Genomic DNA, 22,103 nt, shown 5'->3' with positions numbered 1-22,103 from the left:
GGATCGAGGATCTCCCCCCACCTTGCCTCTCCACCACCCCCACTCCTCTCTAGATCTCGATCTAGGGTTTTTCTCCGCCGTCCAGAGGTGGGCGAGGGCCGAGTCTAGGTCAAGCAGGGGCCGAGGCGGAGATTTTATACCCCCACTACACGCCCGCGGTCTCGTGTGGATGCTTGGATGTGCACCCACGTGTCGCCCATCCGCCATGGATGGGCGGGGGCCCGAGGTTGTGCCCGTGTCGCACCGCGCCCGATTCGCCGTGTACCGCCCATCGGTGCATCCGTGCACCGCGCCTGTCCGCTTCGCTTCCTTTGCCGTGTCTCCCGCCGATGCGCCCGACGCCTGCAGGCGGTCTCGCACCTTCGCAAAGTGGCAGGGGAATGAGATCATATCTCCGACATCGATGGATTCGCCCTCGCGGAGATATCTCGCGTCCACGATGACGCCGCGCTCATCGAAGAGGACAAGACAGCGCCCCTCGCCGGAGGAAGACCTCCCCGTCGATGAATCGGAGAGCGCCCGTCATCAGGTCGGCGGCGAAGGAGACCCGCCTTCGCACGTCTCGGTCCATGACCACCGCGTGATGTACTTCCTGCCCATGCTGGAGGCCGTGCGCACAAGTCTGCTCTCGACGAGCTGGCGCTATCTCTGGGCATCTACGCCATACATCCGCATCGACCACCACGACTTCATGGATGACAACGAAAAGATGGAGAAGTTCAGGGACCGCTTGTTGCTCTTGCGCGACAGCACTGCTTTCTTGGATGAAGCCCGGATCATTGACCACACGGTTGCTAGTACCACATGTACTGTGTGGATTCGTCATGTCATAATGCACAAAGTTCGTAACCTCCATGTTCCCGGATTGGGCCATCTGGATAGCTCAGCCATTCCTCCTTCTAACCACCTCAAAACAATCAGGCTCCAATTTGTCATATTGGGATATGGGCTCTTTAGGCCGCTCAACTACGACTGCCGAGTGCTTCAACTTCTACAGCTGGAGGATTGCGTTTTGGTTGACCTGAAGGAGATCTCATCCAGGTCACTCAAGGTTCTGCATATCATTAACTGCCTTATCACCGGGAGTCTCCTGATTTGTGCTAGCAATCTTACCCATCTCTCTATCGTAGACATGCATAGTCATTCCAGAGCTATATTCACTACCAAAAAAACTGGGGTTGCCGACGGCCAAATCTATGCCGACGGCCCCCGTCGGCATCTATGGATGTATGCCGACGGGGCCGTCGGCATAGACGAGGCCGTCGGTACCGCCCGAGCTATGCCTACGGGGCCCATCGGCATAGGACAGGCCGTCGGCATAGCCCGGGCCCACCTGCCCGGTCAGCGCTGACCATTTGACGGCGTTGATCCTACGCCGACGGGCGGTAACGGCGGCCGTCGGCATATCTGTGGCAGAGGTATGCCTACGGCATAGTCGTCGGCATAGGCCCCTCTGCCACGTCAACGATCCGTGTGCCACGCCACGTCATCGATCCATGTGTGCACAGATATGCCGACGGCCTTGCCGTCGGCATATGTTTACCTTACTTAATTTTTTATTTTTACTTTGGTTATCTGTGGCAGAGGTATGCCTACGGCACAGCCGTCGGCATAGGCCCCTTCGCCACGTCATCGATCTGTGTGCCACGCCACGTCATCGATCCGTGGGACAACCTCCGTCAACAATCCGTGTATTTTACTTTACTTTTTTATTTTTACTTTGTTTTGTTATTTTTACTTTATTTTAGTTTTTGCTTTTGCATAAGATAATTATGCCTTATCTAAAAAAACATACCCGATGGTATATCGATTGCCCCCCGTTACGAACGTCGCTATCGCCGTGTCACGGAGGGGGGAAACGGTCGACACGGAAGGAATTCTGGTTGGTGGGGGGATTCGGGGTGTAGCTATGTCACCAAAACATCGCACGGGTCCCGATGCATATGTGAAAGTGTTCATGCATGCGTAGACGCCCGTCTTGGGGCTCCGGGGTGTGCCCCCCCTCACGGACGGCGCCGCCGCCGGCACCTGGAGGGGGGAAACGGACGCGTGGGGTCTACACGGAGGGGATCTTGCTGTGGGTCTGTCCCGGATGTTGCTCCAAAGTGTTCCTATGGGCTGACTGTTCGGGAACGTAGTAATTTCAAAAAATTTCCTACGCACACGCAAGATCATGGTGATGCATAGCAACGAAGGGGAGAGTATGATCTACGTACCCTTGTAGATCGCAACGGAAGCGTTGACACAACGTAGAGGAAGTAGTCGTACGTCTTCTTCCCGATCCGACCGATCCAAGCACCGTTACTCCGGCACCTCCGAGTTCTTAGCACACGTACAGCTCGATGACGATCCCCGGGCTCCGATCCAGCAAAGCTTCGGGGAGGAGTTCCGTCAGCACGACGGCGTGGTGACGATCTTGATGTTCTACCGACGCAGGGCTTCGCCTAAGCACTACAACGATATGATCGAGGTGGAATATGGTGGCAGGGGGCACCGCACACGGCTAAGGAACGATCTCAATGATCAACTTGTGTGTTCTAGGGTGTCCCCCTGCCCCCGTATATAAAGGATCCAAGGGGGAGGGGCTGGCCAGCCAAGGAGGGCGCGCCAGGAGAGTCCTACTCCCTTTGGGAGTAGGATTCCCCCCCCCCAATCCTAGTTGGAATAGGATTCCTCGAGGGGGGGGGGGAGAGAGAGAGGGGGGCCGGCCACCTCTCCTAGTCCTAATAGGACTAGGGGAGGGGGGGAGGCGCGCGGCCACCTAGGGCTGCCCCTTTCTCCTTTCCACTAAAGCCCACTAAGGCCCATATAGTTCCCGGGGGGTTCCGGTAACCTCCCGGTACTCCGGTAAAATCCCGATTTCACCCGGAACACTTCCGATATCCAAACATAGGCTTCCAATATATCAATCTTTATGTCTCGACCATTTCGAGACTCCTCGTCATGTCCGTGATCACATCCGGGACTCCGAACAACCTTCGGTACATCAAAATGCATAAACTCATAACAACAGTCATCGTAACGTTAAGCGTGCGGACCCTACGGTTCGAGAACAATGTAGACATGGCCGAGACACGTCTCTGGTCAATAACCAATAGCGGGACCTGGATGCCCATATTGGCTCCTACATATTCTACGAAGATCTTTATCGGTCAGACCGCATAACAACATACGTTGTTCCCTTTGTCATCGGTATGTTACTTGCCCGAGATTCGATCGTCGGTATCCAATACCTAGTTCAATCTCATTACCAGCAAGTCTCTTTACTCGTTCCGTAATACATCATCTCACAACTAACATATTAGTTGCAGTGCTTGCAAGGCTTATGTGATGTGCATTACCGAGAGGGCCCAGAGATACCTCTCCGACAATCGGAGTGACAAATCCTAATCTCGAAATACGCCAACCCAACATCTACCTTTGGAGACACCTGTAGTACTCCTTTATAATCACCCAGTTACGTTGTGACGTTTGGTAGCACCCAAAGTGTTCCTCCGGAAAACGGGAGTTGCATAATCTCATAGTCATAGGAACATGTATAAGTCATGAAGAAAGCAATAGCAACATACTAAACGATCGGGTGCTAAGCTAATGGAATGGGTCATGTCAATCAGGTCATTCAACTAATGATGTGATCCCGTTAATCAAATAACAACTCTTTGTTCATGGTTAGGAAACACAACCATCTTTGATTAACGAGCTAGTCAAGTAGAGGCATACTAGTGACACTCTGTTTGTCTATGTATTCACACATGTATTATGTTTCTGTTTAATACAATTCTAGCATGAATAATAAACATTTATCATGATATAAGGAAATAAATAATAACTTTATTATTGCCTCTAGGGCATATTTCCTTCAGTCTCCCACTTGCACTAGAGTCAATAATCTAGATTACACAGTAATGATTCTTACACCCATGGAGTCTTGGTGATGATCATGTTTTGCTCGTGGAAGAGGCTTAGTCAACGGGTCTGCAACATTCAGATCCGTATGTATCTTGCAAATCTCTATGTCTCCCACCTGGACTAGATCCCGAATGGAATTGAAGCGTCTCTTGATGTGCTTGGTTCTCTTGTGAAATCTGGATTCCTTTGCCAAGGCAATTGCACCAGTATTGTCACAAAAGATTTTCATTGGACCCGATGCACTAGGTATGACACCTAGATCGGATATGAACTCCTTCATCCAGACTCCTTCATTTGCTGCTTCCGAAGCAGCTATGTACTCCGCTTCACATGTAGATCCCGCTACGACGCTTTGTTTCGAACTGCACCAACTGACAGCTCCACCGTTTAATGTAAACACGTATCCGGTTTGCGATTTAGAATCGTCCGGATTAGTGTCAAAGCTTGCATCAACGTAACATTTTACGATGAGCTCTTTGTCACCTCCATATATGAGAAACATATCCTTAGTCCTTTTCAGGTATTTCAGGATGTTCTTGACCGCTGTCCAGTGATCCACTCCGGGATTACTTTGGTACCTCCCTACCAGACTTATAGCAAGGCACACATCAGGTCTGGTACATAGCATTGCATACATGATAGAGCCTATGGCTGAAGCATAGGGAGCATCTTTCATTTTCTCTCTATCTTCTGCAGTGGTCGGGCTTTGAGTCTTACTCAATCTCACACCTTGTAACACAGGCAAGAACCCTTTCTTTGCTTGATCCATTTTGAACTTTTTCAAAACTTTGTCAAGGTATGTCCTTTGTGAAAGTCCAATTAAGCGTCTCGATCTATCTCTATAGATCTTAATGCCCAATATGTAAGCAGCTTCACCAAGGTATTTCATTGAAAAACTCTTATTCAAGTATCCCTTTATGCTATCCAGAAATTCTATATTATTTCCAATCAGTAATATGTCATCCACATATAATATCAGAAATGCTACAGAGCTCCCACTCACTTTCTTGTAAATACAGGCTTCTCCAAAAGTCTGTATAAAACCAAATGCTTTGATTACACTATCAAAGCGTTTATTCCAACTCCGAGAGGCTTGCACTAGTCCATAAATGGATCGCTGGAGCTTGCACACTTTGTTAGCTCCCTTTGGATCGACAAAACCTTCTGGTTGCATCATATACAACTCTTCTTCTAGAAATCCATTCAGGAATGCAGTTTTGACATCCATCTGCCAAATTTCATAATCATAAAATGCGGCAATTGCTAACATGATTTGGACAGACTTAAGCATCGCTACGGGTGAGAAGGTCTCATCGTAGTCAACCCCGTGAACTTGTCGAAAACCTTTCGCGACAAGTCGAGCTTTGTAGACAGTAACATTACCATCAGCGTCAGTCTTCTTCTTGAAGATCCATTTATTCTCAATTGTTTGCCGATCATCGGGCAAGTCAACCAAAGTCCATACTTTGTTCTCATACATGGATCCCATCTTAGATTTCATGGCTTCAAGCCATTTTGCGGAATCTGGGCTCACCATCGCTTCTTCATAGTTCGTAGGTTCATCATGATCTAGTAGCATGACTTCCAGAACATGATTACCGTACCACTCTGGTGTGGATCTCACTCTGGTTGATCTATGAGGTTCAGTAGTATCTTGATCTAAAGTTTCATGATCATCATCATTAGCTTCCTCACTTATTGGTGTAGGTGTCGCAGAAACAGTTTTCTGTGATGTACTACTTTCCAATAAGGGAGTAGGTACAGTTACCTCGTCAAGTTCTACTTTCCTCCCACTCACTTCTTTCGAGAGAAACTCCTTCTCCAGAAAGTTTCCGAATTTAGCAACAAAAGTTTTGCCTTCGGATTTGTGATAGAAGGTGTATCCAATAGTTTCCTTTGGATATCCTATGAAGACACATTTCTCCGATTTGGGTTCGAGCTTATCAGGTTGAACCTTTTTCACATAAGCATCGCAGCCCCAAACTTTCAGAAACGACAACTTTGGTTTCTTGCCAAACCACAGTTCATAAGGCATCGTCTCAACGGATTTTGATGGTGCCCTATTTAACGTGAATGCGGCCGTCTCTAGAGCGTATCCCCAAAATGATAGCGGTAAATCAGTAAGAGACATCATAGATCGCACCATATCTAGTAAAGTACGATTACGACGTTCGGACACACCATTACGCTGTGGTGTTCCGGGTGGCGTGAGTTGCGAAACTATTCCACAATTTTTCAAATGTACACCAAACTCGTAACTCAAATATTCTCCTCCACGATTAGATCGTAGAAACTTTATTTTCTTGTTACGATGATTTTCCACTTCACTCTGAAATTCTTTGAACTTTTTAAATGTTTCAGACATATGTTTCATTAAGTAGATATACCCATATCTGCTTAAATCATCTGTAAAGGTGAGAAAATAACGATATCCGCCACGAGCCTCAATATTCATCGGATCGCATACATCTGTATGTATGATTTCCAACAAATCTGTTGCTCTCTCCTTAGTACCGGAGAACGGTGTTTTAGTCATCTTGCCCATGAGGCACGGTTCGCAAGTACCAAGCGATTCATAATCAAGTGGTTCCAAAAGCCTATCAGTATGGAGTTTCTTCATGCGCTTTATACCGATATGACCTAAACGGCAGTGCCACAAATAAGTTGCACCATCATTATCAACTCTGCATCTTTTGGCTTCAACATTATGAATATGTGTATCACTACTCTCGAGATTTAATAAGAATAGACCACTCTTCAAGGGTGCGTGACCATAAAAGATATTACTCATATAAATAGAACAACCATTATTCTCTGATTTAATGAATAACCGTCTCGCATTAAACAAGATCCAGATATAATGTTCATGCTCAACGCTGGCACCAAATAACAATTATTTAGGTCTAATACTAATCCCGAAGGTAGATGTAGAGGTAGCGTGCCGACCGCGATCACATCGACTTTGGAACCGTTTCCCATGCGCATCGTCACCTCGTCCTTAGCCAATCTTCGCTTAATCCGTAGTCCCTGTTTCGAGTTGCAAATATTAGCAACAGAACCAGTATCAAATACCCAGGTGCTACTGCGAGCATTAGTAAGGTACACATCAATAACATGTATATCACATATACCTTTGTTCACCTTGCCATCCTTCTTATCCGCCAAATACTTGGGGCAGTTCCGCTTCCAGTGACTAGTCTGCTTGCAGTAGAAGCACTCAGTTTCAGGCTTAGGTCCAGACTTGGGTTTCTTCTCTTGATCAGCAACTTGCTTGCTGTTCTTCTTGAAGTTCCCCTTCTTCTTCCCTTTGCCCTTTTTCTTGAAACTAGTGGTCTTGTTGACCATCAACACTTGATGCTCCTTCTTGATTTCTACCTCCGCAGCTTTCAGCATTGCGAAGAGCTCGGGAATTGTCTTGTTCATCCCTTGCATATTATAGTTCATCACGAAGCTCTTGTAGCTTGGTGGCAGTGATTGGAGAATTCTGTCAATGACGCAATCATCTGGAAGATTAACTCCCAATTGAATCAAGTGATTATTATACCCAGACATTTTGAGTATATGCTCACTGACAGAACTATTCTCTTCCATCTTGCAGCTATAGAACTTATTGGAGACTTCATATCTCTCAATCCGGGCATTTGCTTGAAATATTAACTTCAACTCCTGGAACATCTCATATGCTCCATGACGTTCAAAACGTCGTTGAAGTCCCGATTCTAAGCCGTAAAGCATGGCACACTGAACTATCGAGTAGTCATCAGCTTTGCTCTGCCAGACATTCATAACATCTGGTGTTGCTCCAGCAGCAGGCCTGGCACCCAGCGGTGCTTCCAGGATGTAATTCTTCTGTGCAGCAATGAGGATAATCCTCAAGTTACGGACCCAGTCCGTGTAATTGCTACCATCATCTTTCAACTTTGCTTTCTCAAGGAACGCATTAAAATTCAATGGAACAACAGCACGAGCCATCTATCTACAATCAACATAAACAAGCAAGATACTATCAGGTACTAAGTTCATGATAAATTTAAGTTCGATTAATCATATTACTTAAGAACTCCCACTTAGATAGACATCCCTCTAATCCTCTAAGTGATTACGTGATCCAAATCAACTAAACCATGTCCGATCATCACGTGAGATGGAGTAGTTTCATCGGTGAACATCATTATGTTGATCATATCTACTATATGATTCACGCTCGACCTTTCGGTCTCCGTGTTCCGAGGCCATATCTGTATATGCTTGGCTCGTCAAGTATAACCTGAGTATTCCGCGTGTGCAACTGTTTTGCACCCGTTGTATTTGAACGTAGAGCCTATCACACCCGATCATCACGTGGTGTCTCAGCACGAAGAACTTTCGCAACGGTGCATACTGAGGGAGAACACTTCTTGATAATTTAGTGAGAGATCATCTTATAATGCTACCGTCAATCAAAGCAAGATAAGATGCATAAAAGATAAACATCACATGCAATCAATATAAGTGATATGATATGGCCATCATCATCTTGTGCTTGTGATCTCCATCTCCGAAGCACCGTCGTGATCACCATCGTCACCGGCGCGACACCTTGATCTCCATCGTAGCATCGTTGTCGTCTCGCCAATCTTATGCTTCCACGACTATCGCTACCGTTTAGTGATAAAGTAAAGCATTACATCGCGATTGCATTGCATACAATAAAGCGACAACCATATGGCTCCTGCCAGTTGCCGATAACTGGTTACAAAACATGATCATCTCATACAATAAAATTTAGCATCATGTCTTGACCATATCACATGACAACATGCCCTGCAAAAACAAGTTAGACGTCCTCTACTTTGTTGTTGCAAGTTTTACATGGCTCCTACGGGCTTAAGTAAGATCCAATCTCACCTACGCATCAAAACCACAACGATAGTTTGTCAATTTGACTCCGTTTTAACCTTCGCAAGGACCGGGCGTAGCCACACTTGGTTCAACTAAAGTTGGAGAGACAGTCGCCCGCAAGCCACCTATGTGCAAAGCACGTCGGGAGAACCGGCCTCGCGTAAGCATACGCGTAATGTCGGTCCGAGTCGTCTCGTCCAACAATACCGCCGAACCAAAGTATGACATGCTGGTAGGCAGTATGACTTATATCGCCCACAACTCACTTGTGTTCTACTCGTGCATATAACATCAAACCATAAAACCTAGCCTCGGATGCCACTGTTGGGGAACGTAGTAATTTCAAAAAAATTCCTACGCACACGCAAGATCATGGTGATGCATAGCAACGAAGGGGAGAGTATGATCTACGTACCCTTGTAGATCGCAACGGAAGCGTTGACACAACGTAGAGGAAGTAGTCGTACGTCTTCTTCCCGATCCGACCGATCCAAGCACCGTTACTCCGGCACCTCCAAGTTCTTAGCACACGTACAGCTCGATGACGATCCCCGGGCTCCGATCCAGCAAAGCTTTGGGGAGGAGTTCCGTCAGCACGACGGCGTGGTGACGATCTTGATGTTCTACCGACGCAGGGCTTCGCCTAAGCACTACAACGATATGATCGAGGTGGAATATGGTGGCAGGGGGCACCGCACACGGCTAAGGAACGATCTCAATGATCAACTTGTGTGTTCTAGGGTGTCCCCCTGCCCCCGTATATAAAGGATCCAAGGGGGAGGGGCTGGCCAGCCAAGGAGGGCGCGCCAGGAGAGTCCTACTCCCTTTGGGAGTAGGATTCCCCCCCCCCCCCAATCCTAGTTGGAATAGGATTCCTCGAGGGGGGGGAAGAGAGAGAGGGGGGCCGGCCACCTCTCCTAGTCCTAATAGGACTAGGGGAGGGGGGGAGGCGCGCGGCCACCTAGGGCTGCCCCTTTCTCCTTTCCACTAAAGCCCACTAAGGCCCATATAGTTCCCGGGGGGTTCCGGTAACCTCCCGGTACTCCGGTAAAATCCCGATTTCACCCGGAACACTTCCGATATCCAAACATAGGCTTCCAATATATCAATCTTTATGTCTCGACCATTTCGAGACTCCTCGTCATGTCCGTGATCACATCCGGGACTCCGAACAACCTTCGGTACATCAAAATGCATAAACTCATAACAACAGTCATCGTAACGTTAAGCGTGCGGACCCTACGGTTCGAGAACAATGTAGACATGGCCGAGACACGTCTCTGGTCAATAACCAATAGCGGGACCTGGATGCCCATATTGGCTCCTACATATTCTACGAAGATCTTTATCGGTCAGACCGCATAACAACATACGTTGTTCCCTTTGTCATCGGTATGTTACTTGCCCGAGATTCGATCGTCGGTATCCAATACCTAGTTCAATCTCATTACCAGCAAGTCTCTTTACTCGTTTCGTAATACATCATCTCACAACTAACATATTAGTTGCAGTGCTTGCAAGGCTTATGTGATGTGCATTACCGAGAGGGCCCAGAGATACCTCTCCGACAATCGGAGTGACAAATCCTAATCTCGAAATACGCCAACCCAACATCTACCTTTGGAGACACCTATAGTACTCCTTTATAATCACCCAGTTACGTTGTGACGTTTGGTAGCACCCAAAGTGTTCCTCCGGAAAACGGGAGTTGCATAATCTCATAGGCATAGGAACATGTATAAGTCATGAAGAAAGCAATAGCAACATACTAAACGATCGGGTGCTAAGCTAATGGAATGGGTCATGTCAATCAGATCATTCAACTAATGATGTGATCCCGTTAATCAAATAACAACTCTTTGTTCATGGTTAGGAAACATAACCATCTTTGATTAACGAGCTAGTCAAGTAGAGGCATACTAGTGACACTCTGTTTGTCTATGTATTCACACATGTATTATGTTTCCGGTTAATACAATTCTAGTATGAATAATAAACATTTATCATGATATAAGGAAATAAATAATAACTTTATTATTGCCTCTAGGGCATATTTTCTTCACTGACCTAACACAACCGGGTGGGGAGGTGTACTGGTCAAAGCCCGTCCGTGCAAAGTCAAAGGGCTAGATCCCGTGGTCAAACGCTACAGGGTTAGGCGGGACGGGGGCACTGGGGGTTAGCAATGCCACCGGAGCGTCGCACCGGGACCTCATACATGCGGGTTGGTGTGGTGGCATGTCCGAAGAGGCGGGACGCGTCTCCGGTGCGTGGCCCCCCCTCACGGACGGCGATGACACGGTAGCAGACGTTCTGCGGTAACGATGCGGCGTCAATATTACTAAATACTCGGAGCGCGATAAAATCAAGAGTTTTTTTTGCACGACGTGGGCACATGTGCTATAGGAACGATGGTATTTTTTCATAATTTTTGGTGATGGAGAAGTATCCGAAAAATTCCCTCTACGCGGATTGCCCTTCGCGCGTCTACGGCTGTGGCCGGCGGCCTCCGGGGGCTAGCATGCCGCCAAATCTTGCGTAGGCGGCCTCTCACAAGTCTGGAAGTGTTGTGGGGGTTGCAAACGCCCGGCACGCATGTCCGGGGTGTGCCCCCCCCCTCACAGATGGCGCCGCCGCCGGCACCTGGAGGGGAGAAACGGACGCGTGGGGTCTACACGGAGGGGATCTTGCTGTGGGTCTGGCTCGGATGTTGCTCCAAAGTGTTCCTATGGGCTGACCTAACAAAACCGGGTGGGGAGGTCCATTGGTCAAAGCCTGTCCGTGCAAAGTCAAAGGGCTAGATCCCGTGGTCAAACGCTACAGGGTTAGGCGGGACGGGGGCACTGGGGGGGGGGGGGGTAGCAATGCCACCGGAGCATCGCACTGGGCCCTCATACATGTGGGGTGGTGTGGTGGCATGTCCGAAGAGGCGGGACGTGTCTCCGGTGCGTGGCCCCCCTCACGGACGGCGATGACACGGTAGTAGACGTTCTGCGGTAACAATGCGGCAGAGGTGGAACACATGCCGACACGGAGGGTATCTTTGGGTGGTTTGGGCCGGAATGGTGTTGGGGGGTGCAGCACATGTCGTAACAAAAAAAAATAAAAAATAAAAAAATGCCGTAACAAAAAAATAAAAAAAATGCAAAGTATCTATGCCGACGGCTTAGCCGTCGGCATAGCAGTGCACATGTCCACGGATCGATGACGTCGCAAAGGGGCGGGCCTATGCCGACGGCCAGGCCGTCGGCATAGGGCCGACCTTATCCCCTTGCGGTTCGCCCCCACCACCCATTCGCCATCCATCTCCCCCTTCCTCCCCGACCCACACCCGCGCCGCCGCCCACCACCTCCGCCGCCCGCCCTGAGCACGTCACCACCGGCCCCGAGCTCGCCGCCCCGCGCCGCACCAACCCTGGGCCGCCCCGCCCCGCCCCGAACCCGCCATCGCCCGCGCCTCCCCCGTCTCCCCCACCCACCCGTGGTGCACCGCCGTCCTCCCCGCCCCGCGCCGCACCGCCGTCCTTCCCGCCCCGCGCCGCACCGCCGTCCTCCCCGCCCCGCGCTGCACCGCCGTCCGTCCCCGCCCCGACCTCCATCGACCCCGCCCCGGCGGCCACTTCGTCCGTGCCTGCCCCTTCGCCACCTGCTTTGGCCCGTCGTCCGTTCCTACCTCTCCCCCCGAGCCGGCCCTCCCCCACGGTGAGCTCCCTCCCTCCCTCTCTGTAGATTTTTTTTGATAATTTTGTTGTTGTTCATAGTTATGTAACTAGATGGATGGATGCATAGTTAGTTGATAGATGATTTGATGATAGTTACAAATGTGAGAAATGCAAGAAAAGCAATTTTTTTAACAAGGGGCATGACGTTAGATGATAGATTTTTTGATGATAGTTGCAAATGTATGATGATTGTTACATGATAGATGATGATGTTAATGATGATAGATGATGATGTTAATGATAGATAATGATTTTTTTTGCGGAAGAGATGATATAGGATGCTGATTTTTATGATTCGATGATTGTTAGATGATGATGATGAATATATTGTGATGTACTTAATTATTGTCACGGTGCAGGTTCTGTGGTGTTTCATCTTGGTGGAGTGATCGTCGTAGGAGCTGTTGGTCCCGGTTGTCCCTCCGGTGTTCGACTACTTCCTCTACAGCCGAGGGTGAGCTACGAATCATGTGACTAGATTTCATTCTCAAGTCAACTGACGTAACCTAGGTGTCTCCCGTCCGAAAGGGTTGCATCGATAAATATGCATTCAATTGCATATTTATCACCGCAGCTCTTTCGGATTGTCCAGCGTTTTCCATGGACAACCCGAGAATGTGTAGATTGGGTATGTTCTCCATGTTCTACCCCGTTCCGAGACAGGATTTCGGCGGCGCCTCCCCATTGTTCTCCGGAGCACATTCTCTCGGCTATTTGCCGAGACGTGTATCTGGAGAACAGCGGGGAGGTGCTGCCGAAATTTTGTCTCGGAACGGGGTAGAATGGAGAACGTACTCAATCTACACATCCTCGGGTGGGATTAGGACCCATCTTTACCTATTAGAGATGTAGGTGGATTAAACGCGGTAGAAACTGAAAATTTGATGTGATTAATTTAAGTGAATCCTTAATTATGTTGTGTGGGTTGCAAAAAAGCAGAGGATGGCAGATAATCAGTGGATGTACAGTGGTTTTATCCGTCGGAATCGAGTAACATCAGAGTGGATCACGAAAACCGATGTGTATTTGAAGGAGATATTCCGTCGTCCAATGAGAATTATCCCACCATGCCCCTGTGCGAGATGTGCCAGACGTCACCGTAGAAATCAGACGGACATGAGTGAGCACCTTCGCACGCACGGATATATGCCAAACTTTGACATGCCGCCGATAAACATAGCCGAGCAGGACCGTGGTAGAGAGGAGGTGATGCGACAACGCATCGATGGATATGAGGACGACGGGGTCAGGGACATGCTAGATGATGTCATTGTTGCAGAAACGGCAAATGCGACACCTTCAGAGAATGAACCGGAGGAGCCGGAGGCAACCGCAAAGGCCTTCTTGGAGGTCTTGGCCTTGTCGAAGAAACCTCTTTATGCGGGTGCGAAAATATCTCAGCCGGATGCCATCTCGCAACTGATTGCAATCAAGGCTGAGTATGGCTGTAGCCAGAAATGCTTCGAAGCATTCCTGGGAGTATGGGCTAACAGCCTCCCTGAGGGTCATGAACTGCCGAAAAGCATGTACGATACAAAGAAAATCATGAAGGCACTCTCTATGGTTATGAGAAAATAGATGTTTGCCCAAAGAATTGCCTTTTGTTTAGGCACGAGTATGCGGATGACAAGTACTGTAGGAAGTGCGGTTCGTCTCAGTACATTGAGGTGGTCGGTGAGGATGGTGAGAAAAAGCAGCTAACCATCCCCGTTAAGGTTCTTCGGTATCTTGATTTTATAAAAAGACTGCAGCGCCTTTTCATCACGAAGGAGTCTGCCAAAATGATGAAGTGGCACAAGGAAGGTATAAGGTACAATCCAAAAAAAATCGTGCATCCATCGGGAGGGGAAGCATGGAAGTCATTCGATGAAGAATACCCCGAGGAAGCAGCCGAGGCTGGGAATGTCAGAATAGCCATATCAGGTGATGGGTTGAATCCATATGGTATGTCGTCCAATCCATACAGCTGCTGGCCTATGTTTGTAATTCCGCTCAATCTTCCTCCCGGTGCCCTAATGCAATGGAATACCATGTTCTTGTCGCTCATCATTCCGGGGCCTGACTACCCGGGGAAGCAATTGGGTGTGTTTATGCAGCCGCTTGTGGATGCTTTGCACCATTGTTGGTACTTTCCGAGGTTGACATACGACCGGGATCTGCAGAGAAATTTCTTGATGAAAGTTTGGTTGCACTATTGCATGCATGACTTTCCTGGCTATGCTCTATTCTGCAGATGGTGTACAAGTGGTAAGATGCCATGCCCAGTGTGCATGCAGGCTCTGCGAATGATTTGGCTGAGTAAGGGTGGCAAGTATGTAGCCTTTGCCCTGCATCGACAGTTCCTCCCTCCAGACCATCCGGACAGGGAAGACAAGAAGAACTTCACGAAAGGCTGGGTTGTTCATGAAGTAACCGAGATTCCAACATTTTCGGGGGCAGATGTTCTTGCTTAGCTAAAAGCTCTCAAGCCTAAAGTCAAAGGCAAAGCCAAAGCCAAAGCCAAAGGCTTCGAGGGATATGGTGAGACGCACAACTGGACGCACATTACCCCCTTCTCGCAGCTTCCCTATTTCAAGGACCTCAAACTTCCTTACAATATTGATGTGATGCACACCGAAAAGAATGTGGCAGAGTCCCTTTTCCACACGATCCTCAACATTCCTGATAAGACGAAGGATAATGTAAAAGCTAGAGCCGATCAACAGAGAATTTGTGATAGACCACGCCTGAACATGAAGCCTCCCACAGGCGGTCGAAAAAACTGGTTCAAGCCAGATGCTGACTTTGTCCTTAAACCGCCAGAAAAAAAAAGAAGTACTTATCTGGCTGAAACAAATTTTGAAGTTCACCGATGGTTATGCATCGAATATAAGTAAGGGAGTCAATCTTTCAACGGGCAAAGTGACCGGCCTGAAGAGTCATGACTACCATGTATGGATTGAGCGGATAATGCCGGTGATGGTTCGAGGCTATGCCGAGCTTAGCCATTTCTTCCGCACGCTCTGTGCTAAAGAAGTAAGTAAAGAGGTGATTGAAAAATTGCATAAGAAGGCACCGGAGTTGATAGTCAAGCTAGAGAAGATCTTTCCGCCAGGCTTCTTTACTCCGATGACACATCTCATTCTGCACCTCGCGAACGAGGTATTGTTGGGGGGCCCTGTGCAAAATCGCTGGCAGTACGGCCCTGAGAGGCAGAACAAGCATCTCCGATGGAAATGTGGAAACAAAGCTAAGATTGAAGCTTCCATAGCTGAGGCAGTTATCCTAGAGGAGGTGTCAGACCTCAGGACCTCATACTATCCAGACCATGTTCCCCATCTGCATAACAAGGTGCCTTGATACAATATAGAAGAGCCCAAGTATCAACCCAGGCTCGATCTATTCAACGCGCAAGGTGGGAGGGCTGGGGCCTCGAAATCTTATAACATGCCACGACAAGAGTGGGAGGACCTCATGTTCTATATCTTGCACAACATCAAGGAAGTTGAGGAAGTGTGGATGAGGTAATACCACTACACCATTCCTTTATGTCTTCCACATCATCATGTTTCATGTTCACTTAGTCCCGGTCTAACACCGCTTATCTTTTTTTAGTGATTTCGTTCAAGAGGAATGGACGGGAGTGAATCCTCCTACTGAGGCGGAGGCACTTACTCTTCTCCGTCATGGAAACCCTGGACGTAAAAATTGTGTTACTTGGTTCATGGAGAAAGTAATTTTCCACACTCCCCTATTAAATACCTACTTCAACATTTATTAGTTAACCGAACTAATGCACGCAAAAATTTCCATTATACTTGTAGGGAAAAGATCCGAACATATCTATGGATGATGAATTGAGATGGGTTTCCATGGGTTCTGACCCTGCCGTCATGACATGTAAAAATTATGATGTGAATGGGTATCGCTTCCATACAGAGGAGCACCAAAACAGCTGCCCCGATACCAAAACTATAAATACTGGAGTGTACACCCCCGGTCAAAATTCAGTAGACTACTACGGAAGGGTACAAAATATATACGAGGTTAAATTCCGCCAGGGGCGTGAGACCCTAAGTCTGCCTGTGTTCAAATGCCGATGGTTCGATCCGCGGGAGGGGGTAAAACATACGCCTTCCATTGGTTTGGTCGAAGTTAAACCATCAACCGTCTATGCCGGAGCCGATCTCTTCATTGCGGCTACCCAAGCTACACAAGTATATTATCTGCCTTACCCATGCCAGAAAGTGTATCTAAAGGGTTGGGAAGTTGTGTTCAAGGTGTCGCCACATGGTAAGCTACCAGACCCGAATGAAGACGATTACTACAACATTAACCCCATGCATACGAGGGAGTGTTCTATCAAGAGCAACCTGATGATGATGATGATGATGTGGTTAGAAACGATGACGCTAGACCATTGGGTGATGATGATGTGGACCCAAACGTCGACGATGCACGGAATGATGGTGAGACCATTGTCAATGAAAATGACATACTTATGCTAGAAAAGTTAAATGAAGACGCTGACGACGAGGAAGAGCCTCCACCTCTGTCGGATAACGAAGATGATATGATTGATAGTGATGATGAGACAGACCGAGAAAGAGGTTACAACAGTGATGATTCATATGGGTTCTAGCAGATGTACGTTTCAAGTATTTTTTTTCTATAGTTTAGGAATATGCCTTTTTATGCATTTTTATTAATGTGTTTATTATCATGCCTTTTCCTTCATTTCATTAATTTACTAATTGCTTTTTCTCTTTTCAATGCAGGTTCATGGAACATGGGCAAGGGGAAGGCCGACGGTGTGGGTTTCCTACGCAAGGTCGTCAGCCTGCCTAGTCGGAGTGGTCGAGCACGTAATCCTCCCCCTCGGCTACTTGACGATGACTCCTCACAGGGAGGTCGAGGGAGAGGTGCCCCTAGAGGAGGAGGGGGCGGGGGGAGAGCCTCTAGAGGACGAGGTGCTGGGGGGAGAGCCACTACAGGGGGTCGCGGCCAGAAAGAGCGCACCCTCACCGACTTAGGGGTGTTGTCTTCGAGGCCCTCCTCTAGTGAGGTACCCTCCTCTAGTGAGGTACACTCTAGGGAGGAGGAGGAGGAGGTGGTGGTGGTGGAGGAGGAGGAGGAGGTGGAGGAGGAGGCAGGCGAGGAGGAGGAGGTTGGGGAGGGGGAGGCAGGCGAGGAGGAGGGTGGTGGCGGGGATGATGGTGGTGACGGGAAGGGGGTAGACAAGAAGGGGTGGCTGCGTGGTAACACAAAGCTACCAAAGCAGGTTCCGGCTACTGAGGAGCAGAAGTGGCTCATTGAGCCCACGGGAAAAGAGTAAGTGGTTCATTATTTTGCTTGTCACATGCTTATTCCGGTTGTTATTTATTTTGCTTGTCACATGCTAATACTTCATTCTTTTGCAGCAACTGGATATATTCTAAAGGGGTCCGTATTCCCAACGGCCTCATCACCGTCTTGCTGAACTTATACTGGCCGGGGTTGTACTGTCCGGATCCAGTCAGGCAGCCGGCTCGTCGGGTTTTGGCCATGAGCTGGGACCACTGGGAAGCGGCCCGCCACGCGGACCATGAGACCCATGCCAAGGCCGTGATCACTACTTTCTGGGTGAGTCCTCTTCAGAAGAATAAGTCCATTCTAGTTTCATGAAAATGATTTAACTCATGGCTTCTTCCATTCTTGTTTCATGAATGATTGTAGAAATTCTATTGAGTTCTTCCGGAGCACAGGGCTAGAGCGGACCAGATCGTGTTGCGCCAATGCAAGAAGAAGGCCCGCCAGATGCAGTACAAGGTGCGCTATGTGGCCATCTCCACATACTACCACGACTATCTTGGTGTGAAGATGACCAAGGAAGAAGCGCGGAGGACGGGCATTACCTTGGAGAGGCCTGAGTTCTTGGCGGTAAGTATAAAAGATTTTTCATTATGCTTTCATTACCTTGTGGTACATTATGCTTTATGCTTTATGCTTCCATAACACCAATTTGGACACACCTACATGCCATTATGCTTTTATTATGTAGGTGTGTCCAAATTGGTGTTATGGAAAAGACGAGTCCTGGGCGGCATTGGTGGATCTTTGGTGTGATGAGGCTGGAGCCTGGGCGGCTATGAGAACCAAAAATAAGGCTAACCGAGGGACGGAGGGAGTACATGCTCAGGGAAACCGAAACCACTATCTCCACAAGGCAGTTAATGTATGACTAACCCCATTAAACATTCTTCTTCTTCTATTTACCATCACTTTCTTATGTATGACTAACCTCTGTTTGGTGGTGCAGGAGGAGAAACTGAAGCGGCCGCTCTCACACATGCAGGCGTGGGAGATCGCCCATACGCGAAAGGACCCCAAGCCTGGCGAGCCCAAGTACTACGGCAAGAAGACCGCAGGGAGGAAGAAGGCCTACTCCGAAGCGTATCTGAAGTTACATCCTAACACACCTGACCCCATTGCGGCGCCTCTGGACGACATGGCGGTGGTGAGGATGGGGCCCAAGGAGCACGGTCGGGAGGCGGTTCTCGATGCTATGATCACTCCTAGTATCTCCTACACACAGCTTCGTCGGATCGACCCGAGCCTGAGCCAGCGCACGAGCCAGCCAGTGACCAGTACACAGTCCCTCTTTCAGGAGCAACAATCTGTAAGTATTTTCCCTCTTATCTTCATTGCTCACTTTATTTTCCGCATTTAGTAGTTTTATGAGTTCCATCATGTCATACCGTAGGCCTACCTGGAGTACACACGCCAGGAGACCATGGCGTGGCATCAGAGGCTTTATGAACACCAAGTGTAGAGGGATAGCCAGATGCAGCAGGCTTTTCAGGATATGGCGGCCGGCAGGTGTCCTCAGTTCCCTCCAGCACAATGCCCTCCAGCACAACCAGTGCTGATGAGCTTTGAGGAGTTTGTGGCACAGAACGCTGGCCCCTCGCCGGTTAGTTCATCCCCAATCTATTCACCCAAAGCATGTCATGCCTTTCAACACAGTCATATATCCCGTGCATATGTCTTTTCAACATCTAGGGAACAGGTGGATCTACCATTGGCGGTGGTCTTCGCAGCACTCCGGAGACACGGAGCCCGACCACTCCGATCCACGGAGGCGGAGGCGGAGGTGGAGGCGGAGGCGGAGGCGGTCTTGGCGGTAGCGCTGCCGCTAGCAGTGACGACCTGGGCTTCGGCCGTCTTGGCGGTGACGACCTCTGCGGTGCTCGATGATCCTTGTGTGTGGTGATGATGCTTGAGATGACTTGTGTGTGCTGATGATCATTTAGATGACTTGTGTGCTTCTCTATATGCTGCTTATGTTGGTTGTGATGATGTTCATTTAGAGACTTGTGTGTGATGATGCTTATGCATATATTGTTGTGATGGTGCCGGATGATATCCCGTTGTGTTTTATATGTCTATCCCATCATATATCTGCTGATATGTGCTGTTATTTGAATTGAATTGATTTGAAAAAACACAGAAAAAAAAAAGCAAAAGCAAACTATGCCGACGGCTAGGCCGTTGGCATAGGGCTAGCGTGAGCTCCCAGTAGCTGACACGTGACACCTATGCCGACGGCCTAGCCGTTGGCTTAGTTTAAAAACTGTGCCGACGGCTAGACCGTCGGCATAGGCGCCCACGTGTCAGCTACTGGGAGCTCTGTATGAAGGACTATGCCGACGGCCTGGCCGTCGGCTTAGTTTCAAACTATGCCCCGACGGCCCAGCCGTCAGCATAGCCCTGGTCCACGAGCAGCGGCTGGTCGCCACATGGCACACCTATGCCGACGGTCGAGCCGTCGGCATAGTTTTTGACTAAGCCGACGGCTAGGCCGTCGGCATAGGGGTGCCACGTGGCGACCAGTCGTTGGGCAGACTTGACGGCGGCCGCCGTTAGGCGTGATAGTTGCCGACGGCCGGCGCCGTCGACATAGATGTACGGCCCCCGTCGGCGTATCATATATGCCGACGGCTTTTCTATGCCGACGGCCTCCCTGGCTGTGCCAACGCATATGTTGTCGACGGCCCTATGCCGACGGGGGCCGTCGGCATAGGTCTATCCCAACGGGACTCAGGCCTGGCCGTCGGCATAGGGGGCGATTCCGGTAGTGATTAGTTAGGGATCTGTCTTCTCTAATAGCAGCCTTTGTTAGTGTAAGGACAATAGAGGGCCATGGTCTACTTGATGGCCTCTCACATGCCACAACCTTGGAGTTGCATGCACCATTACTTGAGGTACGAACTAGTTCTTATTCTTTTCACATTCATACACGTTTAGATGAATATCTATATTTGATTCCTTAGTTAGATTTTCTTATGTAGTTGCTTCTCGGGGTTTAATCTTAACCTTTTCAGCTTACTTGTTACCCCTCCTACGAGCTGGTATTATTTCAATAAGCTAGCATGGAAAAAACATGAAATGATCAAACTATTCTACTCACTGTCTTCACCATCATTTTGATTTCATCTGGGATGAATATGAAGCTTCTGTTGCAGAGAGGTTTGTGGATATGCCCAATGTTCAGCAACCTGACAAGCCTAGTGCTGGGCAATTGGTGCATGGCTGCTGATTTCGACGCGCTGCTTCGCATTCTCCTATGCTCGCCCAAGCTGAAGGAGTTGGCTTTTAAGCTCGAAATGGTACTCTCTAGAAACCATCTCTAAGTACGAGTTGATCTGCTATAACAGTGGAACCACTTACTGATCCTTCCACCTTAATGTTGACACTCTACAGCTGCAATGTATAAGGTGCATGCATTCTGAATCTACTTTGCCACCATCAGGAGCAGCGTTGAGCTTGGGCTTCCACCCTTGCATCGAGAGGATCAAGATCTGCTGCTCAAAAGAAGATCCAAGTGTCGGCGCACTGGTGGAGGCGTTGCAACCGATTGTCGGTGATGTGAAAATCAGCATCAAGCGTCTCTATTAATCAACACATTGTTTTGTTTTGGGCACCTGCCACCTTAGACCAGTGCTAAGTTGATGTGTTGAGACGAAGTGTTCCTGACGTAAACCTTCTGTAAACCAGAATAGCCAGTCGACTCCAGCCGGCGGCCGCGGAGGAGGCTGGGTCAAGCTCCTTGCTCCTGTATCTCTCGGAATGGATTGGGTAATTAATCTGTAATTTAGCTCCCGAGCCCTCACAAAGACACTATGTGTTGAATTGGGCTTAAATGCATGCGTAGTTTACCTCTTGAATGTCAATATCTTAGGCCTGAAATAGTTACATATTTCCATTTGCCAAGTTTAGTATGATTGCCCTCAGAGATTCAGAACAAGCCAGGCTAATGGATATGTTCCTATGTATGACCCTGATGCTACACAAGACATATTTCTTTCACACGGTAATATCATGCGTATAATAGAGGACAATTGCTAATCCAGTTCAGAATACAATCATCAGATTTAACAACAGGGTGCCACCATTCTTATTTGTGGAACAAAACAATGCGGAGGTGCCCAACATCATAGTTACTGTTCTTGTATCATACAGTACAATGCATTCGGAGTAAATCAGACAAGACAACGCCATCATGAAGATCCTTATGGTGCAGACTGACAACATGTTTTCTCCCACGCTTTGCCACACAGTGGGTTGGTATTT

The 22,103-nt window shown here is 48.6% G+C and overlaps 1 protein-coding gene and 1 pseudogene across 1 annotated transcript; both read left to right on the top strand.

The window, feature by feature from the left end:
• The first annotated feature begins 205 nt into the window (after positions 1 to 205).
• On the top strand, positions 206 to 21,428 carry LOC147977242 (F-box/LRR-repeat protein At4g14096-like; annotated as a pseudogene).
• Positions 18,288 to 19,618, top strand: LOC147977243 (uncharacterized). Its single transcript, XM_087519932.1, has 4 exons — positions 18,288 to 18,410; positions 18,532 to 18,705; positions 18,826 to 19,443; positions 19,533 to 19,618. The coding sequence occupies exons 1-3, from the start codon at positions 18,288 to 18,290 to the stop codon at positions 19,198 to 19,200; spliced, it is 672 nt and encodes a 223-aa protein (XP_087376058.1). The 3' UTR covers positions 19,201 to 19,443; positions 19,533 to 19,618.
• Positions 21,429 to 22,103: the final 675 nt, after the last annotated feature.

This window comes from Triticum urartu, chromosome 4A, assembly GCF_056163025.1.
Source record: "Triticum urartu cultivar PI428250 chromosome 4A, HENAU_Tu73, whole genome shotgun sequence".
Lineage (NCBI taxonomy): Eukaryota > Viridiplantae > Streptophyta > Magnoliopsida > Poales > Poaceae > Triticum > Triticum urartu.
Note: the sequence above shows the minus strand (reverse complement) of the source record. Positions and strands in the feature narration are given on the sequence as shown.